Source organism: Labrus mixtus, chromosome 7 (assembly GCF_963584025.1).
Source record: "Labrus mixtus chromosome 7, fLabMix1.1, whole genome shotgun sequence".
Classification (NCBI taxonomy): Eukaryota; Metazoa; Chordata; class Actinopteri; order Labriformes; family Labridae; genus Labrus; species Labrus mixtus.
The window spans coordinates 27,783,514-27,803,117 of record NC_083618.1 but is presented as its reverse complement, the minus strand read 5'-3'; the positions used below and the strand labels follow the sequence as shown (position 1 = coordinate 27,803,117).

Here is a 19,604-nt window from a genome sequence, read left to right as displayed (position 1 = left end):
CAAGAGAAAAGAGAAAGAGAGGAAGGAAAGGAGAAGAGGGCACAGGCTTTTGTGTCTTCGGTCCTGAGAGCCCATCCTCTAATGAGGCAGCGCAGGGAAGCATTGTTTGAGAAATGTGTGTGTGTGCGTGTGTGTGTGTGTGTGTATGGATGTGTCTTTCGACCTCTCCAATAGAAATATGTCATTCAATGCCCCAAAACATGCACACCAAAATCTTTGAGAGTTCTCTTGCCAGTGTGATCTTAGGATAAGTGTTTTTTTGGAAGGCCTTGAAGTTTGACTGTTTTGAATTTGTCTAAAAGTCAGTCAGGTGGTGGTTGAACGAAAGCAAAGTAAACTGATGGAAACATTTTAAAAGCACAGTATGAGAAGGGGTGACAGCCGAGTGTATTAATCTGGCAGTAGAGGCTCTTTTGTCAGCAAAGAATAAGACAGTGAAGTGAACTGGAACATTTAGACTTCGCTGTTTGTCGTGCACTGCTCTTGAGTTTTCTGCAGTCTGTAAAGTTGGGCGTTAAGCTGTGATCAAACCCTCTTTGAAGTCTCTATATGTTAACTTTTTGCTCATTTTCCTGAATCAAAGCATAATCAGGTGGTTAGAATAATGTATGAAGGGCCTTTTAGAGTGTCAACTGTAGAGCATTGGATCCCAACCTGGGGGTCCGGTGGGGCATCTGAGATCTCAGGGCGGGCATCGTGCAAGGTTGTCTAAATGAGATTTGCAAATATTAAATTAAATCATACTAGGTCTTTTGGGAAAAACAAGTGTGTATGCATATTTTGATAGGATGCTATCAATGAAAAGTATATAAAAAAGTTGAAAGCAATGTGTTGCTATTTTTTTGTGTGTGCTGGGTCTTTGTCTGACTCTGACTCTACACCGTAAGTGTATCTAAAACGTGGCGTCTTCCTTTCTTCTGGGATCTCTCAGTCAACTCAAACAAGGTTTTGACGATGCGGTTCTCTTTCAACAGAAATCGCCGCAATACTCGGACATCAGGAACTCAGCGCTGAAGGTGAAGTTCCGGACTCTTTTTCCTCCCCATCAGGAGAGGAGAGGGGCGGCCTGAACCCTGAAGGCTGACATCCGAAATCCCAGGTGGCTTAAGAACACAGACTTTCTGGTAAGTGAGAATTCTTTTGTACAACTATAACATTTTCTGTGACAGATGTGTCAACTTGGCAGATTTTTGCATGCAAAAGCAGAAATGTGCCTTTTTACTGGCTTGTGCAGATATCTGTCATTTAAACAAGGTGGCACATTTAGAACCAGTAAATACATTTCAAACACAACATCAATATAATCAATAAAAAAACGATTAAAAACAGGATGTCGTGCATGTCATGTCGCCGGAATATCCTGTTTAATATGAGTGTAGTTTTCCTGATTTACTCTTTCAGTGTATTGCAATAGAAGCCGCCCAATCAGGCGCATCCAAGTCGTGCAAAAAAAAACAAAAAGGAATATTGAAAATTCATCATGTGAAAGGAAAGTTAGTTCATATTTATTCTTCTACCAAAAACAATCCCAATATTCTAAATCATATACCTCAAAGTGTTTTGTATGACAGCTTTTGTTTTTCTGATGTGTAAAATGACACCAGATATAGCATTAGCACAAGTATTTAGCATATTACTGGAGAAGTCACAAGCAAATTGTAACTTTTTCTGGATGGAAATGTGACACTCCTTTTACTAGTTTACGAGACATGATCAAACAGCATCATCTGTGAAGTCTTATCTCGTAGTGTTGTCCCCATGATGCTTTATTTTAAAACCACAGTCATAACACCTCGGGGGCTGTCGTGTCTCCAACCCCGCTGTCCCCGACTTTCAGTCCGTGCATCCAGGGAATCATAATTCAAGTTTTCAGGTCTGATGATGCTCTTATCAAACTGCAATCCTGTTATTAGTTTATGTTTGATGTTTATCACACACGTTGGCTCTGCAGCGACGGTTTACCTGCAACAGGGTGCCAATTATGCAAACGAAGCCCCTTGTTCGGTGGGATCTGAAGAGGCTCTTTGTACTCCCCCCCCCCCTCTCTCTAGAGAGAGACGGGGGCAGGAGAAGAAGGTGGGGAGGGATTGGCTGGGTCGGTGGTAAAAGAGGAGTAGAGAAGATGGGCGTTACATGTGGAGGGAGAGCCGGTAACTATGACTTGTGTCAGCAGCTTTGTTGCAGTGTGGGAGCGCTGCTGGATCTCCACAAGTCCACTCCCCAACAGGTCAGTACCGCAGGAAAGATGGAGGGATAAATGCTCACTGTGTGCTGGTAGATGGGATTTTTACACAGTTTACTACATGTGTGTCCTTCTAGTAGAGCTGCAACAATTACTGATTTAAAGCTTCTCTGCAGAACTTTTTTGTGTCGACCCACTGTGGACAGAACGGCACCTCTTATCTCTTCACTGATCTTGTCCTGTATATGTGTATGCAGGGTCTTCTCACAGCATATCCTGCTTTCTTTTAAGAGTGTATTCAACACTCACGTGCTGTTGAAAGTGCAAAAGAAAAGCTTGTTTTTTTCAGAGCGCTGTAAATCATCTTGTCAGGCACCTATACCCCGCGGCAGAAGTTACAAGCTTTAAAAATAACTTTATAGATGTTGCCAGTTTTGTTCATGATGGTCGTGTTTTCTCTCGCAGGTTGTCAGGAGGCATCGCTTTTAATTTCAGTCTGTTTTATAATCATTTAAAAACTCCTCACAGGAGCTTTAAAGGAACTCAATTGCAGAATGTTTGGTTCATCTTTGAATCAAGTTTTTTTTTTTTTTTTTTTTTAAATCTAAATATTTGCTGCTTTTTTTTAAACATATTGTTAAAGAAAAGTTTGAACTGTTTTTAACGAAAGAAGCAAAGAAGACATGACTTTTTGCTCTTGGAAATTTAGATGATCAGTAAATGATTCATCAGATCAAAACCAAATGATAAAAAAATTTCCGCCTCCAAGAACTTAGGTGAGTGTCGAGTTGGCCGCCCACCGGGAAAACCGTAATTCTTATCTCGTTGCTGGTCTCGTCAAGGTTTTTGTATGACTAGAAAGTCAAATGTATCACTCGCTTTGAATCTTTGCAGTGGGTAAAAACATTGCTGTTTCTGCTGTGAGCTGACACCTACCCCTCTCAGCGCTTTCAGACAAATTGTCTGACTTCCTGCTGGCATTAGTGTCATATAGAGGCGTCAATATGAATTTTAGTATTTTTCATAACCAGCGGAAAACTCCTCACTGGATTTTCAGTTTCATAAGTTACATTATTCCTCCTTTTCTAAGGCTGGCTGGATCAAAGCACCACCCTTCTCTGATTTTTCAATAAAAGGAGAAGATGCAGGTTAGCAGAATCCAGATAAGTCACAGGCTGATTTTAGGAAAAAAAAGAGATTGAGGATGAGATTTGGTTTCTTTAAGTGATGTTTCAGTCTTTGCTGGAGGCTCTCGTTGCGATGGGCTCGATCCAGGCCCTGTGGGCAGGCAGCCACTATCTGGCACGGATCGCTGGATTGTTTTATCATCCCTGAGTAAATACTGCTAGCTGTGAAACATTTCCCCAAACATTTGTTTATGCATCTGTTCACACTTGTCTTAACAGGACTGCATTAGCAGGTTGGAAACTTACTGTGCGAGCTCTGTGACAAAAAACGCTGCGGACAACTGAACAATCTGTGAGAACAGTTTCTTATTCATGGAGAAAAAGAGATACAGATAAACTTTCTTGATCTCCCATTGGGGGAAATTTCTTTGTTACAACAGCTCCAAAACAGTAGTATGATTAGTAAAAATAGCATATACTATAAACACATTCACTTGTGGAAAGACAGAGGACAGCTCTTATTAAAATAATTACTGATTGTGATTGTGAACATTATTCGAGTCAGGTGGGGTCAGATGGATCCGGCTTTGGAAATATGCAAAGGTTTGGGTGTGCGATGCATTATTATGTGTGTCTTTTTTTGTTGTTATTCCACGGTGGATTGTTTCTGTTTGTGCCAGCTGACAGACGCGTTGTGGTTTTCCGTCTTTGCTCTGTTCCTGCAGGGAACCTTCTGCCATTACAGCTGTCAGTCTCAGTGCTCACAATGGGACGTCTTTATTTGTTTATCACCATGTGAACCTGTTTAGATGTCTAACACTTTATCCTGTTGCTCTCAACTGCTGAGACCGGCTCCTGGCACTCTCTTTCTCTCTCTCTCTCTCTCTCTCTCTCAGTCTATTGTGCTCTCTCTTTGCTATTCTGCCTCAGGCAAGAGTTTGAGAGCGACAAGGACGATATAAATCCAACAAGCTCCTGTTGGGAGGGGGGAAGAAGAAGAAGAAGAAGAAAAAAAAACACTGAGAGAGAGACAGAGGAAACAAAAGAAAAGAAGAGAAGAAAGGGAGAACAAGAGAAGGGATTTGCATTGCCAATCCCCTGGGGGGGGAAATGTCGTTTTTTTTACGTGTAACAACTTGTTGGGTAACTGAGGTTTTGTGTGAAGTGATTCTTGTGTCGTGGGAAGTGTAGAGTTTCAGAGTTTTCAGCGCTCACAGGAGAGGAGTTGATTTTTATCTAGGCGCAGAGGCATGTTCTCTCTCCGTCTGCGGTCATCCTCCATCAACTCCCTCTTTAAGTTCTCAGTGAGGACAGGACCAGAGCAGTTCTGTAACAGCACAGCCATTACTGCGGTGAGACTGTTAGCAAGCCACAATGAGGGACTTTGTAAAGCTCATTTGATGCATATTACCTCCTTCTGTATTTGGGACATATGCATGAATACATTTCCAGGTTATATTTATTAAAAATGTCAAGTTTTTTAAGTGGTTCTGGTGTTTTCACACATGCACAAAACTCCTGAATAATCCCCAAAAGTCATTTAATTTTGGAGGAGTCGGGGTCATCTGATGTGAGAATCCTGCGGGAAGAACTTCACTGCAAGCAAGCAGGAGAGTGATGTCATATACATCACATGACTGGCGCGTGGCCATTGTGATCTCTGCGCGTGTAATGACACTGCTTCATTATGTTCTATGTTCACCAGCATTGATGTAAAGACAAAAACTGTCATCAATGTGTCCAAATCAGTTGCCTTATTCGCCATTTCTGCATTGTTTTCAGGCATGCACATGTAAAAATGGCACACACCCTCACAGCGGGAGACTTTCCCTGTAGGACAGAAGGGGGGGGGGGGTCTCAGGAGGATATGACATAAAAATGGTGGTGTCATAATGGCGGACCAAGCAAAGGATTTCAACGCAAAGATGACATTTTTTGCCTTTTTATCAATGTGACATGAAGGTTCACTATCAAGGACTGAGCTGTACATACATTTTGGTGACGGGAGAGGAGTATGAAGCAACTTTATTGCATGCATGAAGATCGCACCGGTTGCCAACATGTCGCGTGACATAGACACCCATGCCAGCTCACTCATCAGGAATTTTCTTGTGTTATTTCCTGGATTGTTGCGTGACACATTGAGTCAACCTGGCCTCAATCCTAAATTTGACTCGGGGTTGGCAGTGAGTAAAGTCAGGGTAAAAATGTTATGCAGTTTGCTTCATCACATCCCGCTCACCACAAGCATTTTGGGAAATTTCCTGGAGTTTTGTGCATGTATGAAAACACCTAAAGAATCCACCCTGCACTTTGTTACTGACTCTTACTTACTTTAGTACTACTGTGGCAGTCCTCAGTCCCCAAGCTCATCAAACTTTGTGGAATTAATGTCGTTTTTTCTTACAGCTGTTTTTTTTTTTTACTACTGTTGGGCTGACCCACACATTAACACCAAAGTACTTACTGAAATCATATGAATAAGAACAATCTGGAATGCATTTAAATTCATTTATATTATCATTTCACCTATCACATGAAGTCCTGGATGAATGCATTCACATCGTTTGGCCTATAGCTTTCAAATGTGTGGCTAATGTGAGATTAGCACAACAGCTGATTAAAAAAAGAGATGATATTTGGCTACACAAGCCCTCGGGTGAAATACAACGGCACTTTTGCTGATTTGAATAATTGGGTTATGGATGGACAACAAACTGCAGATGAGAGTTTTATACCCCCCTATACAGTAGGTCTAGTCTACAGCAACTGCAGCAGCAACAGAATCATGATTGTCATGCTTTATCTGCTAACTGAGAAGCTGCTTTTCACTTTATTTAAGATTATTAGTTGAGATTTTCATGCCTTATCGAGAGGATGGATAGTGGTGGATTACAGGCAGTAGAGGCAGGCACCGCTTTGAGGGCTGAAGCAACTGTACATGAGACATGCTAAGTTACCACTGAGCAAAACCAGAGCTCCACTACTTTCTGACGATAGCTCTTTACACACTGCGGAATCCGCAATAGTGCCATAACCAAGTTCCAGTCATTACGCCTTTGTACTGTACTTATAAACTGCATCTGCAACTTCATAATATTGATGTTGCAGTGTGTGAATTCACATTGAGTTACAGTGTATAGCCCTAGGAAGCTAGCCTGTTAAGAAGCAGCTGGAGTTTCACACACACACAGCTCTGTTCTGTCTCGCCTGATCCAACATTGCTCACTGCCGCATCTCGCCCTCTGTTACTACATCCAATGTCCGATCAAATGAGGAATGACTTTTTTTTACGTTATAGAAGAGGCGTAACAGGTGCGTCGACATCCAGTCCAAGCGACATTGTGTATTTTGTGGGGTACGAAAAGATAACGAAATAACAAGCTGAGACCAAACTAGTTCCTGGAGTTCAGGAAAACTGGAGAGTTGGGTGACAATTATTTGTTGAATCTTTAACTTTGTGCAACACCTCTCACATTACACATACGCTTTTATCCATTATTGATATCCCCCAAAAATTATCAGGGCAGCTTTAAGTGCACCAATATAAACCAGAGATCAATAAAGTGAAGTTAAAGCTCCTGGAAGGAACTTTCGGTTTGTGATGGTTTTGGCGACCCCTGTGGACAAAGTGGTGTCTTTCATCTCTTTACTGATTTTGTCCTTTACATGTGTAAGTAATCCTTTTTAGGAAAATCTTATGACAGTCAAACTCTTCCCTCACTCTGTAATTATTTGATGTGGAAAATATAATATGCTGTTTTTTTCCGCAGCCTGCAGTGAGTTACTTTTTGTGCTACCTCCCCCCCTGGCAGTGGTTTGAGGCTTTAAAAATCATTCAAAACAAACAATCAATCCTGATATCTAATCTTCTTTTTGCTTTGACTACTAATACAGAGGTGTTGGTATGAAATCCAGTCTGTCTCATCACCTTTTAAAAAACGCCTCACAGGAGCTTTAACGTGTTTGTCACTCGGCTTTCTGGAGTTTCCAGTAGTTTTTTCATGCCCTTTATTAGTCCTATCACATCTTTAGAAGCAAACATGTCATTCCCTCTACGAGCTGAACTCCGCTCTGCAGTGAGTAATAAGTCAGTCTTATTTACTTTAATCTGATGAGTAGTTTCAGAAGCCTGTAATGGAAGTATTCTGGTCACTGTGTTCTTCTTTGTTTAGCTCAGCAGCTGTGCTGAGGTTTGTTTTTATTGTGATTTCTTAGCCACATGTGGTGCACGCCTATAAAAGCCGAACAACACTGTTGGTGGTCGGAAAACAGGCCTCAATCAGATAACCATGTAGGAAGCGAATGCTATTTAAAAATCACGCAATGCATACGCTACATACATCCACAAGGTCGCGTTCCACATGGGTGCAGTCAGCTGTAGGTAGGCGAAGTGTGTGTCTGAGTTGATGGGAGTGATTTTTGAGGGGAAGCCATAAAACCAGACTGGTTTGCATTGTTCTCGTCTGAGACGCTGAAGGCATTGTTTGAAAATAATAAAAGCAAAAAACCTTTGTGCTTCTAAAACACACACACACACACCTTGACGCATTCTTCGCTGTCAACAGCTCTGCGGGTCGCTGAGATTCTGTGCATACCTCTGTTACACACACACACACACACACACACACACACACACACACAGAGAGTCTATGCAGAGGCGTGTGAAAGCCACCTGTGGCAGCTCCACAGCCCTAGCCTCTGTGGAACGTGGAGGGGAGACCCAGGAATAACTTCCAGCGTGGGACAAAACTCTCACACACACAATCAACCCCTTGCTGATACCAACGGGGGCCGAAGCGATGTTGACTAAACAGTTTCCAAACCTCTCTGTCTTCATTCCTCCATTCTCAATCCTTCTTTACACTCAGCGGAAGAAAAATAAAACTCCACCACACCTGAAAGATAGGAATCAAGACAGTGACACACATCAGTAAGGGTTTACATGTTGCCAGCTGATAGACTGGAGTGCTAAGATTAGGATTCACTGGAATTACAGAGCAAACCAGATTTCTTTCAGAATTCTTAAATTTTGGCCAGAGAGAGTCAATCACAAATAATAAAACATAAAAAATCACATGCAAACAGATGACTGTGTGTGATATTGAGTGCGAGGTCAACATGGGTTAAGCAGGTTCATGAAATGAGTTTGAGTGCAGTCCTTGGCCCGGCTCGTTTGGATTTTTATTGGCCACAGTGTTTTGTAGCTACCAGCTGTGTGAAATGGTTTTATCATGATTCACAGTTCACACACACACACACACACACACACACACACACACACACACACAGGTTGAAATACACTCACTCACAGTTTGCGCAGGTTAAGAGCTTTGGCTGTCAAGTGGCCCTGCGGTGAAATCAAGCGGCAAGTTCAGGTGTTGAAAAATGAGGCCAATGCAGAAGTGCAAACCCTGCAGTCCGTCGAGGGTCCGCTTGAGGCTGGCTCCAAGACCCCTGGTAGTCACATTAAAAAAAAAAAAAGCCAGTTTTTAAAGCAAAAATTAACATCAGAATCAGAAATACTTTATTAATCCCAGAGGGAAATTCGGTCGTTACAGTTGCTCCAAAATATACAATATAGCAGTAGAAAAATAGTCATAAAAATATTAATCAAATAGAATAGGAATGTAAGTAAGATTTCAATAATAGGTACAAGAAATATTTACACATGTAAAATTTTAAAGATAAAGATGATGTTGGCCGAGTTATGTGTAGTCAGGCGTGTATCTGAATTGATTGACGGGTGTTTTTTTAAATTGTTGGCTACGCCTTTTATCCAACAGGTGAAGCGGAAAATCTCTCATTAAGACTTAAATCATTCAGTAACTCCTTTAACCCTGAGGGTGTCGGCTTTGTTATAATGGAGCGAGCACTCCCAACAGAATAGAAATGTTTGATGAAAGGAGAATGAGATAAAGTTTAACCTCGCAAAACAACTGAAGTGCTCACGCTGGAAAACAAAATGCACTCAAAGCATTCAGGCAAAATGTGCACTTTTTTAACTAGCATGATTTCAAAACTTCTCAGTATAAGTTAAAGTCGACCTGTTGTCGTTTTATTTCGCTGTACTTCACCTTCAGGCCGTCCCAACAAGAACAGAGCTAGCTCACAAACATGGACGTAAACAAAGTGAACAATCGCATTCCTTTGAGGGAACAGAATGCATTGAATGTGTTCGTCAGGTCTCAGGGTGACACGCACAATATGGTTTGTTGAGAAAACAAAGAAGGTAAACATGGCGGTTAACATGGGAGAAATCTGTACACCTTACATTCTAAGAAGGTTTTTTTGGGTTTTTTTTCCAGCGCAGAACAATGGGCCCGATTGTGCCGAGCAGCCGACCGCAAATAAAAGTCAATCAGAGTTGCTCCAGAATTTCCCCGCCGCACATTTCTCGTCACTCTTGTTTTGAAGTCACGTATGCACTGCTTGATTTAATTCATGCGTTGCAGGTGAGAGTTATTAAATGTGGTTTAGGCGATCAGGTGGTTTACTGTAGTGTGGCTTAACATTGCATTCAGGCTCTTAGCCGTGTTTTATTGGTGCAGTCAGTGCACACACAAACACAAACACACACACACACACACACACGCACATACATCATAGAGGGTTGGAGCCTTGGCCCCTGGCAGACAGGTGGCTTTGTTCATAATCACAGTGTGCAGGGCTGGGAGAGCTGGGTGAAGTGGGGTGGTGGTGGTGGTGGTGGTGGGAGGGTTCTAATCATTATCATGCTTTCCGCAGAACGGTGGCGCTCTGCATTTTTTTGTTGTGTTCCCGAGTTGGTCGGCACATTCCGCTGGCATTGTTATCCGGCCTGTTTCCTGCGGCCGGCTGCTTTTGTCAGCCTCTCCCCCATTGTCCCGGCTTCCTTTGTTCCCCGGCTCCAACAATGGCTTTTTTTTTTTCTGCCTCTTAATATATATGTGCACTTTTTGCCCTTGTGTGTTCTGTTTGTTTTGTTCTGCTGTCTGCCATGTTTTTCTTTCCTCCTGCTGCCGAGGTTGGGAAATAACATGCACACACACCCCCATACACCCACACACACACACACACACACACACACACACACACACACACACACACACACACAACAAACAGGCACACACAAGCTTGAGTTGATATGTTCAAGTTCACCGTGGTTCAAACTTTTCTCACTCAACCTGTCCTCTCTTCCTTTTTTCTCCCTCACTGAGGTTTTGTCTGTCTGCCTTTCCTGTAACCTTCCATTAGTCACTGTCACTCACACACACACAAACACACACTTTGATAGTAAGCCAGGCTGTTCCTCATGTTTTTGTAACAACACAGTCACAATAAAAGCTATTGTAGATCCTAACTCATTTAAGGTTGGCTGATGATAAGAGCCGATACGGGCTTATCAAAGACAGATCTAAAGTGTCCTGATGTCAAAGAACATGGTTGCGGAAACAGTGTTTAAAGTTGTCATCGCCTGGTTTATCTGGCAAAGCACGCTCTGCAGAACAAGGTATGGTAGCATACCTTAACAATTTCTGATTGTTGTGCACAGTCCTGTTGAAAGGTTTTTCTTTAGGATTTAGGATTTAGGATTTAGGATTTAGGCTGCATAATCTAAAAACTAATACGTCTTCCTCTTTAAGAATTGGTTGTAAGACGCAGCGGTAGGTTGCCGAGGGGCCCTTGAGTAGCCACTGAACCCCCAACCGCTGTGCAGCCCCCTCCCTCTGACATCTCTCCATTAGTGCATAGGATCCTGTTTGTGCATGTGTGTGTATTTCAGCCTATGTGTGTGTAGCATGTCTCAATAACAGAGTGTGTATGTGATTTCCCCGTCTATATATCCACTCACCAATTTTTCATTTTCAACTGATATTTCACTCATAATGATGATGCTGTCTTTGGTAATCTGTTGACAAACTCTTGGATGAACTTTGGTTAAAGGAAGACTGTGCGACATTTTGATCCAGTAGATGTCGCCCTTGAGCACCAGCATGAAACCAAAACAAACTTCTGTTTGGTTAATCTGAAGCCTCCGCTCTCCTCCAGCGACACACCTCCAACCCCCCTCTCCACTCATGAAGGAGTTATGAATTAGAACGCACCGTAATTAAGCCCCATTAGGCAGACAAAATTGTCATTTTCTTGAGTAGCAATTGTGTCCTGCATTGTTGTGTTAGCAGGCTAATGTTAGCACACTTTGGTTAACTCGTTTATTATTTTTTTTGTATTTATTTATTTGCAGTAAGGGGGGGAAAAAAAGCATATTAAACAAATAACAAAATAGACATCATTCAGTGCAGGAAGAGTGAGAAAACGCAAAGAGCTTATTTGAAGCCTCCGCCTAAATTATGCAAAAACATCATCAAACTGGTTTGGTCCAATCACAGCTTCATATTGCACATAATTTGACACAGAATGACTGTGATCTAAAGACACTTACCTGACATCCAAATAAGCAGTGAGTATGTTATTCTTCTTTTCTCCAGTCTTTGTCACAAACAGCTTTATAAACAAGGCCGTCCCGTCCATGTAAACGTGATGTAAACACGGCTCTGACAACAACACAGCCAGCGGGACTCGAGCTTCTCACTCATTGTAGACAGTCATGACTCAGAGAGACATTTACACTGGCTTTCTGCTGTATTTATGTCTCACATTCTTCCTTTAACGACCAAATACCTACAAACTTAATGGCATTGCCATCAGCCTCAGCTGTACGTTGTGTTAAGCGAATTACTAATGTTATATGTTGACCGGGTAAAAACAATATACCTACCAAATATCAGCACATTAGCATCATATTGTGAGCTGATGTTACCATTTAGCTGAAAACAGATCTGTTCTCAGTTGTCCTAAAAAAAATCCTAAAAGCTCTTTTTTAATTATCTTTCCAATCACTGGACCAAAAGAATGACTCAGTTTCCCCCTCAAGTTGTTTTAACTTCTTATCTTTCTGCTACTGTTGTAACTTTATCTCTCTCCCATGCCGTTGATCATATCAACAATGGCATTAAAAAGTGGCATGGCCTGTGCCCAAACCGCAACACACTGTAAGTGATGCCTTCATGCATGGGTTGTGTTTGTCTTCCCACAGAATGGTTGAGCCCAGCTCTCCAGCGCTGCACCTCCTCTCCGGCGGGGATGTCAGCATGGCGGCTGTCGGTGTCAAAGTGGAACAGGAGGAGTCTGGCGGAGCGGTCGGAGTCATCACCAATGTGAAACCTCCCAAGACGTCGCCCTCGTGCGACTGGTCAGCCAATCATCCGCTGGAGGCCCGCCAGCTGACCCCTCCGCTCTCTTGCTCCCCATCGGTAAGAAAAAAAGAGGCACGACTCTCTCCGGGTATTTTAGAGTACTCTTTCTTTTCCTTCTCTGATGCTTTGGTAAATAAACGCTCTCTTTCTGTGTCTTAACAGGAGGGCTCTCCAGGTAAAGAGCTGCCTCACAGGCAAAGCCCCCTGGGACTGAAGGAGGCCAGGACACATGACCGACCAGAAGGACAGTCGAACTTCAAGGAAGGTCCGTCCAAACTTTGAACATGTTCTCTTTGCTTTAACGACGTCACATGAGAGTAAAAGACTTCCACGCTTTTCAAACAGAAAGCGATCTCTTCTCTTTAAAGACATAGCTTCTGTTATTTAGAAGGAGAATCATGAGCATGGGGACTTCATTCTAGTTCTGTTTATTTAGCGAAACAACTCAGGAAAGACACCAGGTTTGATATTTTGCACATCGCTTCTTATTGATACAATATGCAAACACTCGTCTAATCAGTGAAATTTTCTAAAGATCGGAAATGAAGGATTTAAGATATCGGTTTTGGTCTCATTCCTGCACATGTTTTTTTTTCCGTCTCTCTCTCAAACAGTTGGTTACAAACGTCCGTACAACTTATTGCATCGACCACACTTAGATGACTCTGTATCTTATGTATTTAAGTGCACTACATTCTGCCGCTATTCAGCAGTGAACAATGCAGCCTGCTGAAAAATCGATGCGTAGAAGTGACAGTTTGTCTACTGAAGCGAGGGTGTTGTTTTTTCTTTCTGAATGGATTCTAAGGGACCGGGTGTTTTAAGTCTGTTTTTGTTCATCATCCACTAACAGAGTAAAAGGCTGCTCTGTGAGTCGCCCCCCGAGCCTCTCCCTGCCCTTAAGTCTTTCACCAGCAGGCACTCCTCGCCTTAAATTTTTCTCAAGTTCTCTCCACTAGCTGACCTTGGATTGTTCGCTGTTCAAATATTGATCCACTCAAACACTCAAAACTTCTCCCAGACGCACAAACAACCTCTGCCCTTCTTCAATCAATTCCATTAGGAAGGCAGAGGAGAGGCTGAGAGAGTAGTTTGGTGTCAGATGGGTTTTATTTGACAGAAAATGTTTTTTCTTTCATGCCATCTAGTGCAGCTCAGTGCAGTTCTGCTGAGTACCTGATGTGTTCTGTTAACAGTAATGCCCACCATTGAGAAGCTGCTGAATGTCGACTGGAAGGAGAAACTTCTGGATAAAAGCTCAGGGTGGGCAGGACAACTGAAAGGTCAGTTTGCAGACGCTACCGCCATCTCTTCACTTTATTTACTGCTTTCATACCATTATTGCATGTTACTGGTATATTGTGCAAATATCTGCCGCACTCTTTCAGTTCAAACATGTTCTATAACCTCTTTGACACACCTGCAGTAATGTGGGACAGCACAGGTTGGATGACTTTGCCGTCATAGTCGTTTGCTACATCTGTATTTTGTTTTAAAGGAGGACATATTATCCCCCTCCACCTTTTCAAACAGTCCCCCTGTAGTCTAAATGAAACATCTGTGCTGTGCTTTGGTCAAAATATAACATGAATCAAGCACCAGAGGAGGTTTGTGACCCTGTATAAACCAGCTCTCTCAGAACGCTCCGTTTTGGTGTGTGTGTCTCTTTAAATGCAATGCGCGCCCCCTCTGAGTTTTCCTGGTAGACATCACTCCTCTGTAGCGAGAATAAAAATGGCGGACCTGCTGCAAAAGTTTTGATCTAGGCTGGGGGTGGAGTCCATGGGTGGAGATACTAGGGGAGGGGAGGGTCTTTTTTTTACCAGAATCCCACTGTGACATCACAAGGAGAGCAAATTTGAAACGGAGCGTTTTTCTCTCAGTTGTAAGACTTATGCAGACCACAAACAAAGGACTGGATGGATTTATTTCACATTTTCTGGGTCTGTAGACACTCAGGTTACCCAAATATATGTTCAAAAAAAGTGTGTCAAAATGGATTTTTCAGAATATGTCCCCTTTAAAAGCAGGGCAAGCAACCACGGAGTTAAACAAGAAGTCCACGTGAAATGCAGCAATAGCTTATGATAAAGTGGTAAACATTCACAAGCTGGTGTTCAGGGAGAACTGAGCCTGTGGGGATTCTAGAGTTCGTTGGGGCCCTTGGCAAAAAATGAATGGGGGGCCCCTCCGACGACTATTATATCTACCCTCGTCCCGACGGTCTGCCTCTTTCTTCTTCACTCCTAGACGGATCATTCCTCTTTATTTTCCTTCAGTGATTTGGTTTTCCACAGGAGAAATACATGAGATGGTAATCAGGGCAGCGAGAGTGAGTGGGGCCCCATTAGGGAGGTATCCTACTGTCATTGTAAAATTTGCACATTTTGAGCTACTGCTGTGGTTAAAAGTTTGTTAGCCCTCGGGGGATTCACTGTTGGATTCACACTCGAGCTACAGTGTGTCCGAAAAAAAAAATCCACAAGCTGTTTGAAATGAGAACGCTGTCCTTTCCGACTCCTCCAGGAACCCCGGAGTCGCTGGCAGAGAAGGAGCTCCAGTTGTTGATGATGATCAACCAGCTGAGCGGTCTGAGGGAGCAGCTCCTCGGGGCCCACTCGGAGCAGAGGAACATGGCCGCCCTGCTGCTGGAGAAACAGCAGCAGCAGATGGAGCTGGCCCGACAACAGCAGGAACAGGTAACGGTCACAGGTGTCTAATCACTCAATCTGAATGTAATAGACACGCAGAACAAGTTGTAGATATTTTTGAAGAGAAACTTTTGCTGTAGGGGTTCAGGTTGAGTTCTTGAATGAAGCCCTGATCACACTGTCAGCATCATAAAAAATGATGTACGTGAAAATGACCATGTCCTGTGTCTCAGATCGCCAAGCAGCAGCAGCAGCTGATCCAGCAGCAGCACAAGATCAACCTGCTCCAGCAGCAGATCCAGGTCAGCCCCTCTCGAGACCTTACACACGTCTATGCACACTTCAGACAGGTGCATGAGCATGGGGGGTTGCGATATATATATATATACGAGAAGTTCACACAGCAGATCAGACATCCGTGTTTGACGAGGAGACGACGCAGGAGCATTTACGCGAGTTGTGTCTGTTTCTGCCCCGTCCCAGCAGGTGAACATGCCCTACGTGATGATCCCGGCTTTCCACCCCAACACGCAGCCCCCGCAGGTCACCTCTGAGTCCCAGATGACCCTACCCCTGCAGCCGATCCCCTGCAAGCCAGGTAGGTCATCGAGCTCACACACAGAGGTTTCAGCGCTGTGGAGGAGACAGGTCGGGACACATTGGCTCACATTAAATCATATAACCACGGATGAATAGCGAACGCAACGGGGGGAAAGAAAGTAGCCTCAGGGTTTTACTCATATGGACAAGTCTTACTGGCAGCAAAGCTTACTGGGTTTGATCGTCACAATTCATGTTACTTTGCTAATTTAGGATATCAAATGCTTTTCAAAGGAGGTGTTTGTACATCTAACTTATCTCATGAAGTTGGTGCTTAGGACGACAAACTATCACTTGAAAAGAAAAAAGAAAATAGCCCGCACACTACTCTTGCTAAGCATCACAAGGTTATTAGAAAAAATCACAACGTTTCGAGTCCCGCTGAACCTTTGTCAAGTGTGTTCTCAAACAATTCCCCAACGTGATCTTTAAGTAGACAAAGCTCCACCTACTGTGTGTGCTCAGGTGTGGGACATTTAGTATAATCACAAGTGTCTCTCAATCAACAGCAGTGACACGTGCATTGTCACTCACAACCAATATTCACAAATATGAAAAAATGAAAAGTTTCATGTCACGAGGTGAAGATTACTCTCGACCCGTCAGCTGAGCTGTCCAGGAGATTTTTAAAGTGAGGTGAGACATTTCAAAGGCGCAGAGGGGTCGTCACTGTGACTACAGGGAGACACTGCGGAGACTAATCTATAGGGACAAGATAACGTGATAAATGCAATTTAATATACGCATTTATTTCTGAGCTAAATCGCGGTTTAAACCAAATTCAGTCCCACCATTCACTTCCTCACTGTCCATTTTAAAACACTTTTTTAATCAAGTGAATGAATTATGACAGGCTTCCTCTTTTTCATCTCTGTCATTCTTCACCTCCTTTTGTGAAGGAAGAATAAAAAGAACTGGACTTCTTTAAAAACGACTGAAAGCTTTTGAAGGTCAGAAACTTTTCTGCAGAAAAGTTGTGGCCACAAAAACAAACAGCACCATCGATGCTGGAACATCTCCTTGCACTCCAGCTCAAGGCCCATTTTATAGAAAAGGAAAAGGCATTCGTGAGATACAAATGTATGCTTCAACTGAACAATGTGCCTGATAGCTCCTTTCATACACGTATGCTTGCACAGTTAGCAGGCTATAGAGGGCACTGCGTGGAGAGCTTTGTGCATGCTTTCACGAGTCTTAAAAGCCGGGCTTGTGTGTGACCTTGTCTCCTCCATCTTTTCAGAAAACCTAAAAGACACGAGGCCAGTCTTTAAAACATTGTAGGCGGAATTTGCGGATAACCATTTATTTGCTCTCTGAGGAATTTAAGTGGCTATGTTTGAGTGTCTCAGAATGTTCTGACGGATGAATAAAAAAAAAGGAAAAACGGTCGGGTTGTTTGGAAGAGGTCAGCTCAAGTCAGCTATTGGATGGCGTCTTTTATTTGATGATAAAGACGGATTAAAAAAAAGTAGCTATGCAGGGTATTTTATTTTGTAGTGACCTCTATTTGTTTGCATTTAACTATTAGAAACTTGTTCTATTCAAAGCTTCTTTTTTTCAAAAAGTACTCGAGTTCAAGAGAAGGGAGAACTAACTCGTATTTGATCTCAAATTAAACACAATCAAAGTCTATTGTGAAACCACGTTGTGTTCCTTTTCGTCTCAGTGCACATGACAAGCTTACACAAAAGTCCGTTGTTGTTTTTTTAATGTAAAGTATTGACATGTTACAAAGTTAGGAAAAAGTAGAGCCATGGGCGGCTTTGGGACAGTGGTGGAGTCGGTCGTCTCTCAACTGGAATGTCGGGTTGGATCCCCCAGCTCCTGCATGTCCGATGTGTCCTTGGGCAAGATACTTAACCCCTGGTGATGTTTTACATGTAGCAGCCTCTGCCATCAGTGTGTGAGTGTGTAGGTGTGACCTGCAGTGAAGAAGCACTTTGAGTAGTTAGAAGACTAGAAAAGAGCTATACAAGGTCCAGTACATGTACCATTTACCGTAGGATTTCACAATCTATGTTGCACATTCTGATGGTCGGTGTTCAGCTACTTTTCTAAACTCTGTGATAATGAAGAGAGCAAAAGCCTAACTTGCTGAGTGTGCAAAACTTGAAGGTCATGGCCTGTAATGCTTCATACTGCGGATTTAAAGCAAAGCAATGTGTTGATATACTATGGGGTATTACAAATCCACAAATCAACATCTTGTCATTCATTTATATTTAATGTTTTTAAAAAAAGCCTTATTTGAGCGCAGGTGGCGCAGTGGTGCAGTGGTTAGTGCGTGCGTCCCATTTACAAGGCTATAGTCCTCCAAGCGGGTGGCCCAGGTTCAAATCCGACCCGCGGCTTCTTTGTCGCATGTTGTTGCCCACACTCTCTCTCTCGCTCTCTGATTTCTGACTCTAGCCACTGTCCTATCTCTCCAATAAAAGCACAAAAAGTCCAAAAATAAATCTTTAAAAAAACCTCCCCGTGGTACCTTAAACTGTATCATGTTTTATGTTGGAAACTCAAATTGTATTGTGTATATATATATGTATTAGTTACTAATGAACGCATGTAAATGGGTTATATTCAATTCTACGATGCCAAAAAACATCCGACAAAGGGACTGCCTATGAAAATTAGCCTTTTCGGCTAACTCGGGTACGTTTACATGCGTCTGACCGTTGATTAATGTAGACTGTCCCTTTTCAAATAAATAAACCTCCCGAGGAGATATGGCCATAGAAGATGGTTTGGTCTCCCATTACGTCATGTTTTTACTGATGCTCATAGTGTAATTAGCATTACTCATGGGGTGGTTGTGGCTAACTGGAAGAGTTGGGCGTGTCCCAACTGGAACGTTGGGGGAACAATCCCCGGCATCTACAGTCACACGTCAAAGTGACCTACAGCCAAACGCTAAACCTGTAATTGCTCCTGCTGCATAGTCAGCGCCTGTGTGAACGAAAATGTGGGTAACGGCTGCAGAGCCTCTCCAGAACCGATGACAGATTGACTGATTTAACCTCTGATTGTATTAGTAATGTCAGATATTTACAGATTTTATTTACAGACGCTGCCTTCTGAAAGGTTTAGCGGCTTGCAAATCCGTTCAATCCGGCCCTCAATGTTCTATTGCACATTTCTCTGATACTGCTGTTGTCAGAGTTACTGTCTGGTATTTGATTGTTTATTACATTTGAATCAAGTCTTAGCTTCTATCAGTAATGCTGTAATTCATACATGAATTTGTACCCCTTTCCACAGCCGTGGACTATCCCATGCAGCTGCTGCAGAACCCCCACCCCACCTCTGTCAAGAGGAGCAGTGGATCCTTCAGACAGGTACAAATATTATGACAGTATTGTTTGTCAGCCATTTACAAGTTATTCTAAGGCAGAAATGCGTCAGCTGTCGGCTCGGGGAGTGTCTGCATGAAGCGTTTCTGCTCTTGAGAAGAAAACCGTTGCTCGTCCGTCCTGTCTCTGTTACAACAGTTTGTTGACAGCGGCCGCTGTAGCCTATGACCGACACTGCTCCGTTACTTTTTACTGCATGTTTTTATATTTGAGATCGTTTTTTTTTTTTTACCCCAGCAGACTCGGAGCAAAGAGGGATGTGAGTGCAAGATACGATCTGCAGGAGGCTAAAACCACAGGGAATATCGTACATTTTGAAAAGAGCGCCGTGACGTCAACAGCGCCTTTTCTGAAAAAGTTTAAAGTTTTTCAACTTGAGCGCTCGGAGCGGCCGCACAAAAACAGCATAGCGCTTGTAAAAAAAAAAAAAGACGCTGGGCGCTGCGCTTTTTCTTCCA

General features: G+C 42.9%; 1 protein-coding gene across 6 annotated transcripts in view; it reads left to right on the top strand.

Moving 5' to 3' along the window:
- The first annotated feature begins 968 nt into the window (after positions 1-968).
- Positions 969-19,604, top strand: part of LOC132977091 (transcription factor SOX-13-like) — a 30,802-nt gene continuing 12,166 nt past the window's right edge. For 2 of the 6 annotated variants that reach the window (XM_061041481.1, XM_061041480.1), the window contains exons 1-8: positions 2,106-2,227; positions 12,389-12,605; positions 12,711-12,813; positions 13,745-13,831; positions 15,075-15,247; positions 15,433-15,549; positions 15,683-15,797; positions 19,055-19,131. In XM_061041481.1, the coding sequence (XP_060897464.1) occupies positions 2,157-2,227; positions 12,389-12,605; positions 12,711-12,813; positions 13,745-13,831; positions 15,075-15,247; positions 15,433-15,549; positions 15,683-15,797; positions 19,055-19,131 (960 nt within the window). In that variant the 5' untranslated portion in view covers positions 2,106-2,156. Of the gene's footprint in view, positions 1,125-2,105; positions 2,228-12,388; positions 12,606-12,710; positions 12,814-13,744; positions 13,832-15,074; positions 15,248-15,432; positions 15,550-15,682; positions 15,798-19,054; positions 19,132-19,604 lie in introns of those variants that run through there. The other 4 variants (XM_061041485.1, XM_061041484.1, XM_061041483.1 and 1 more) reach the window with 4 other exon arrangements.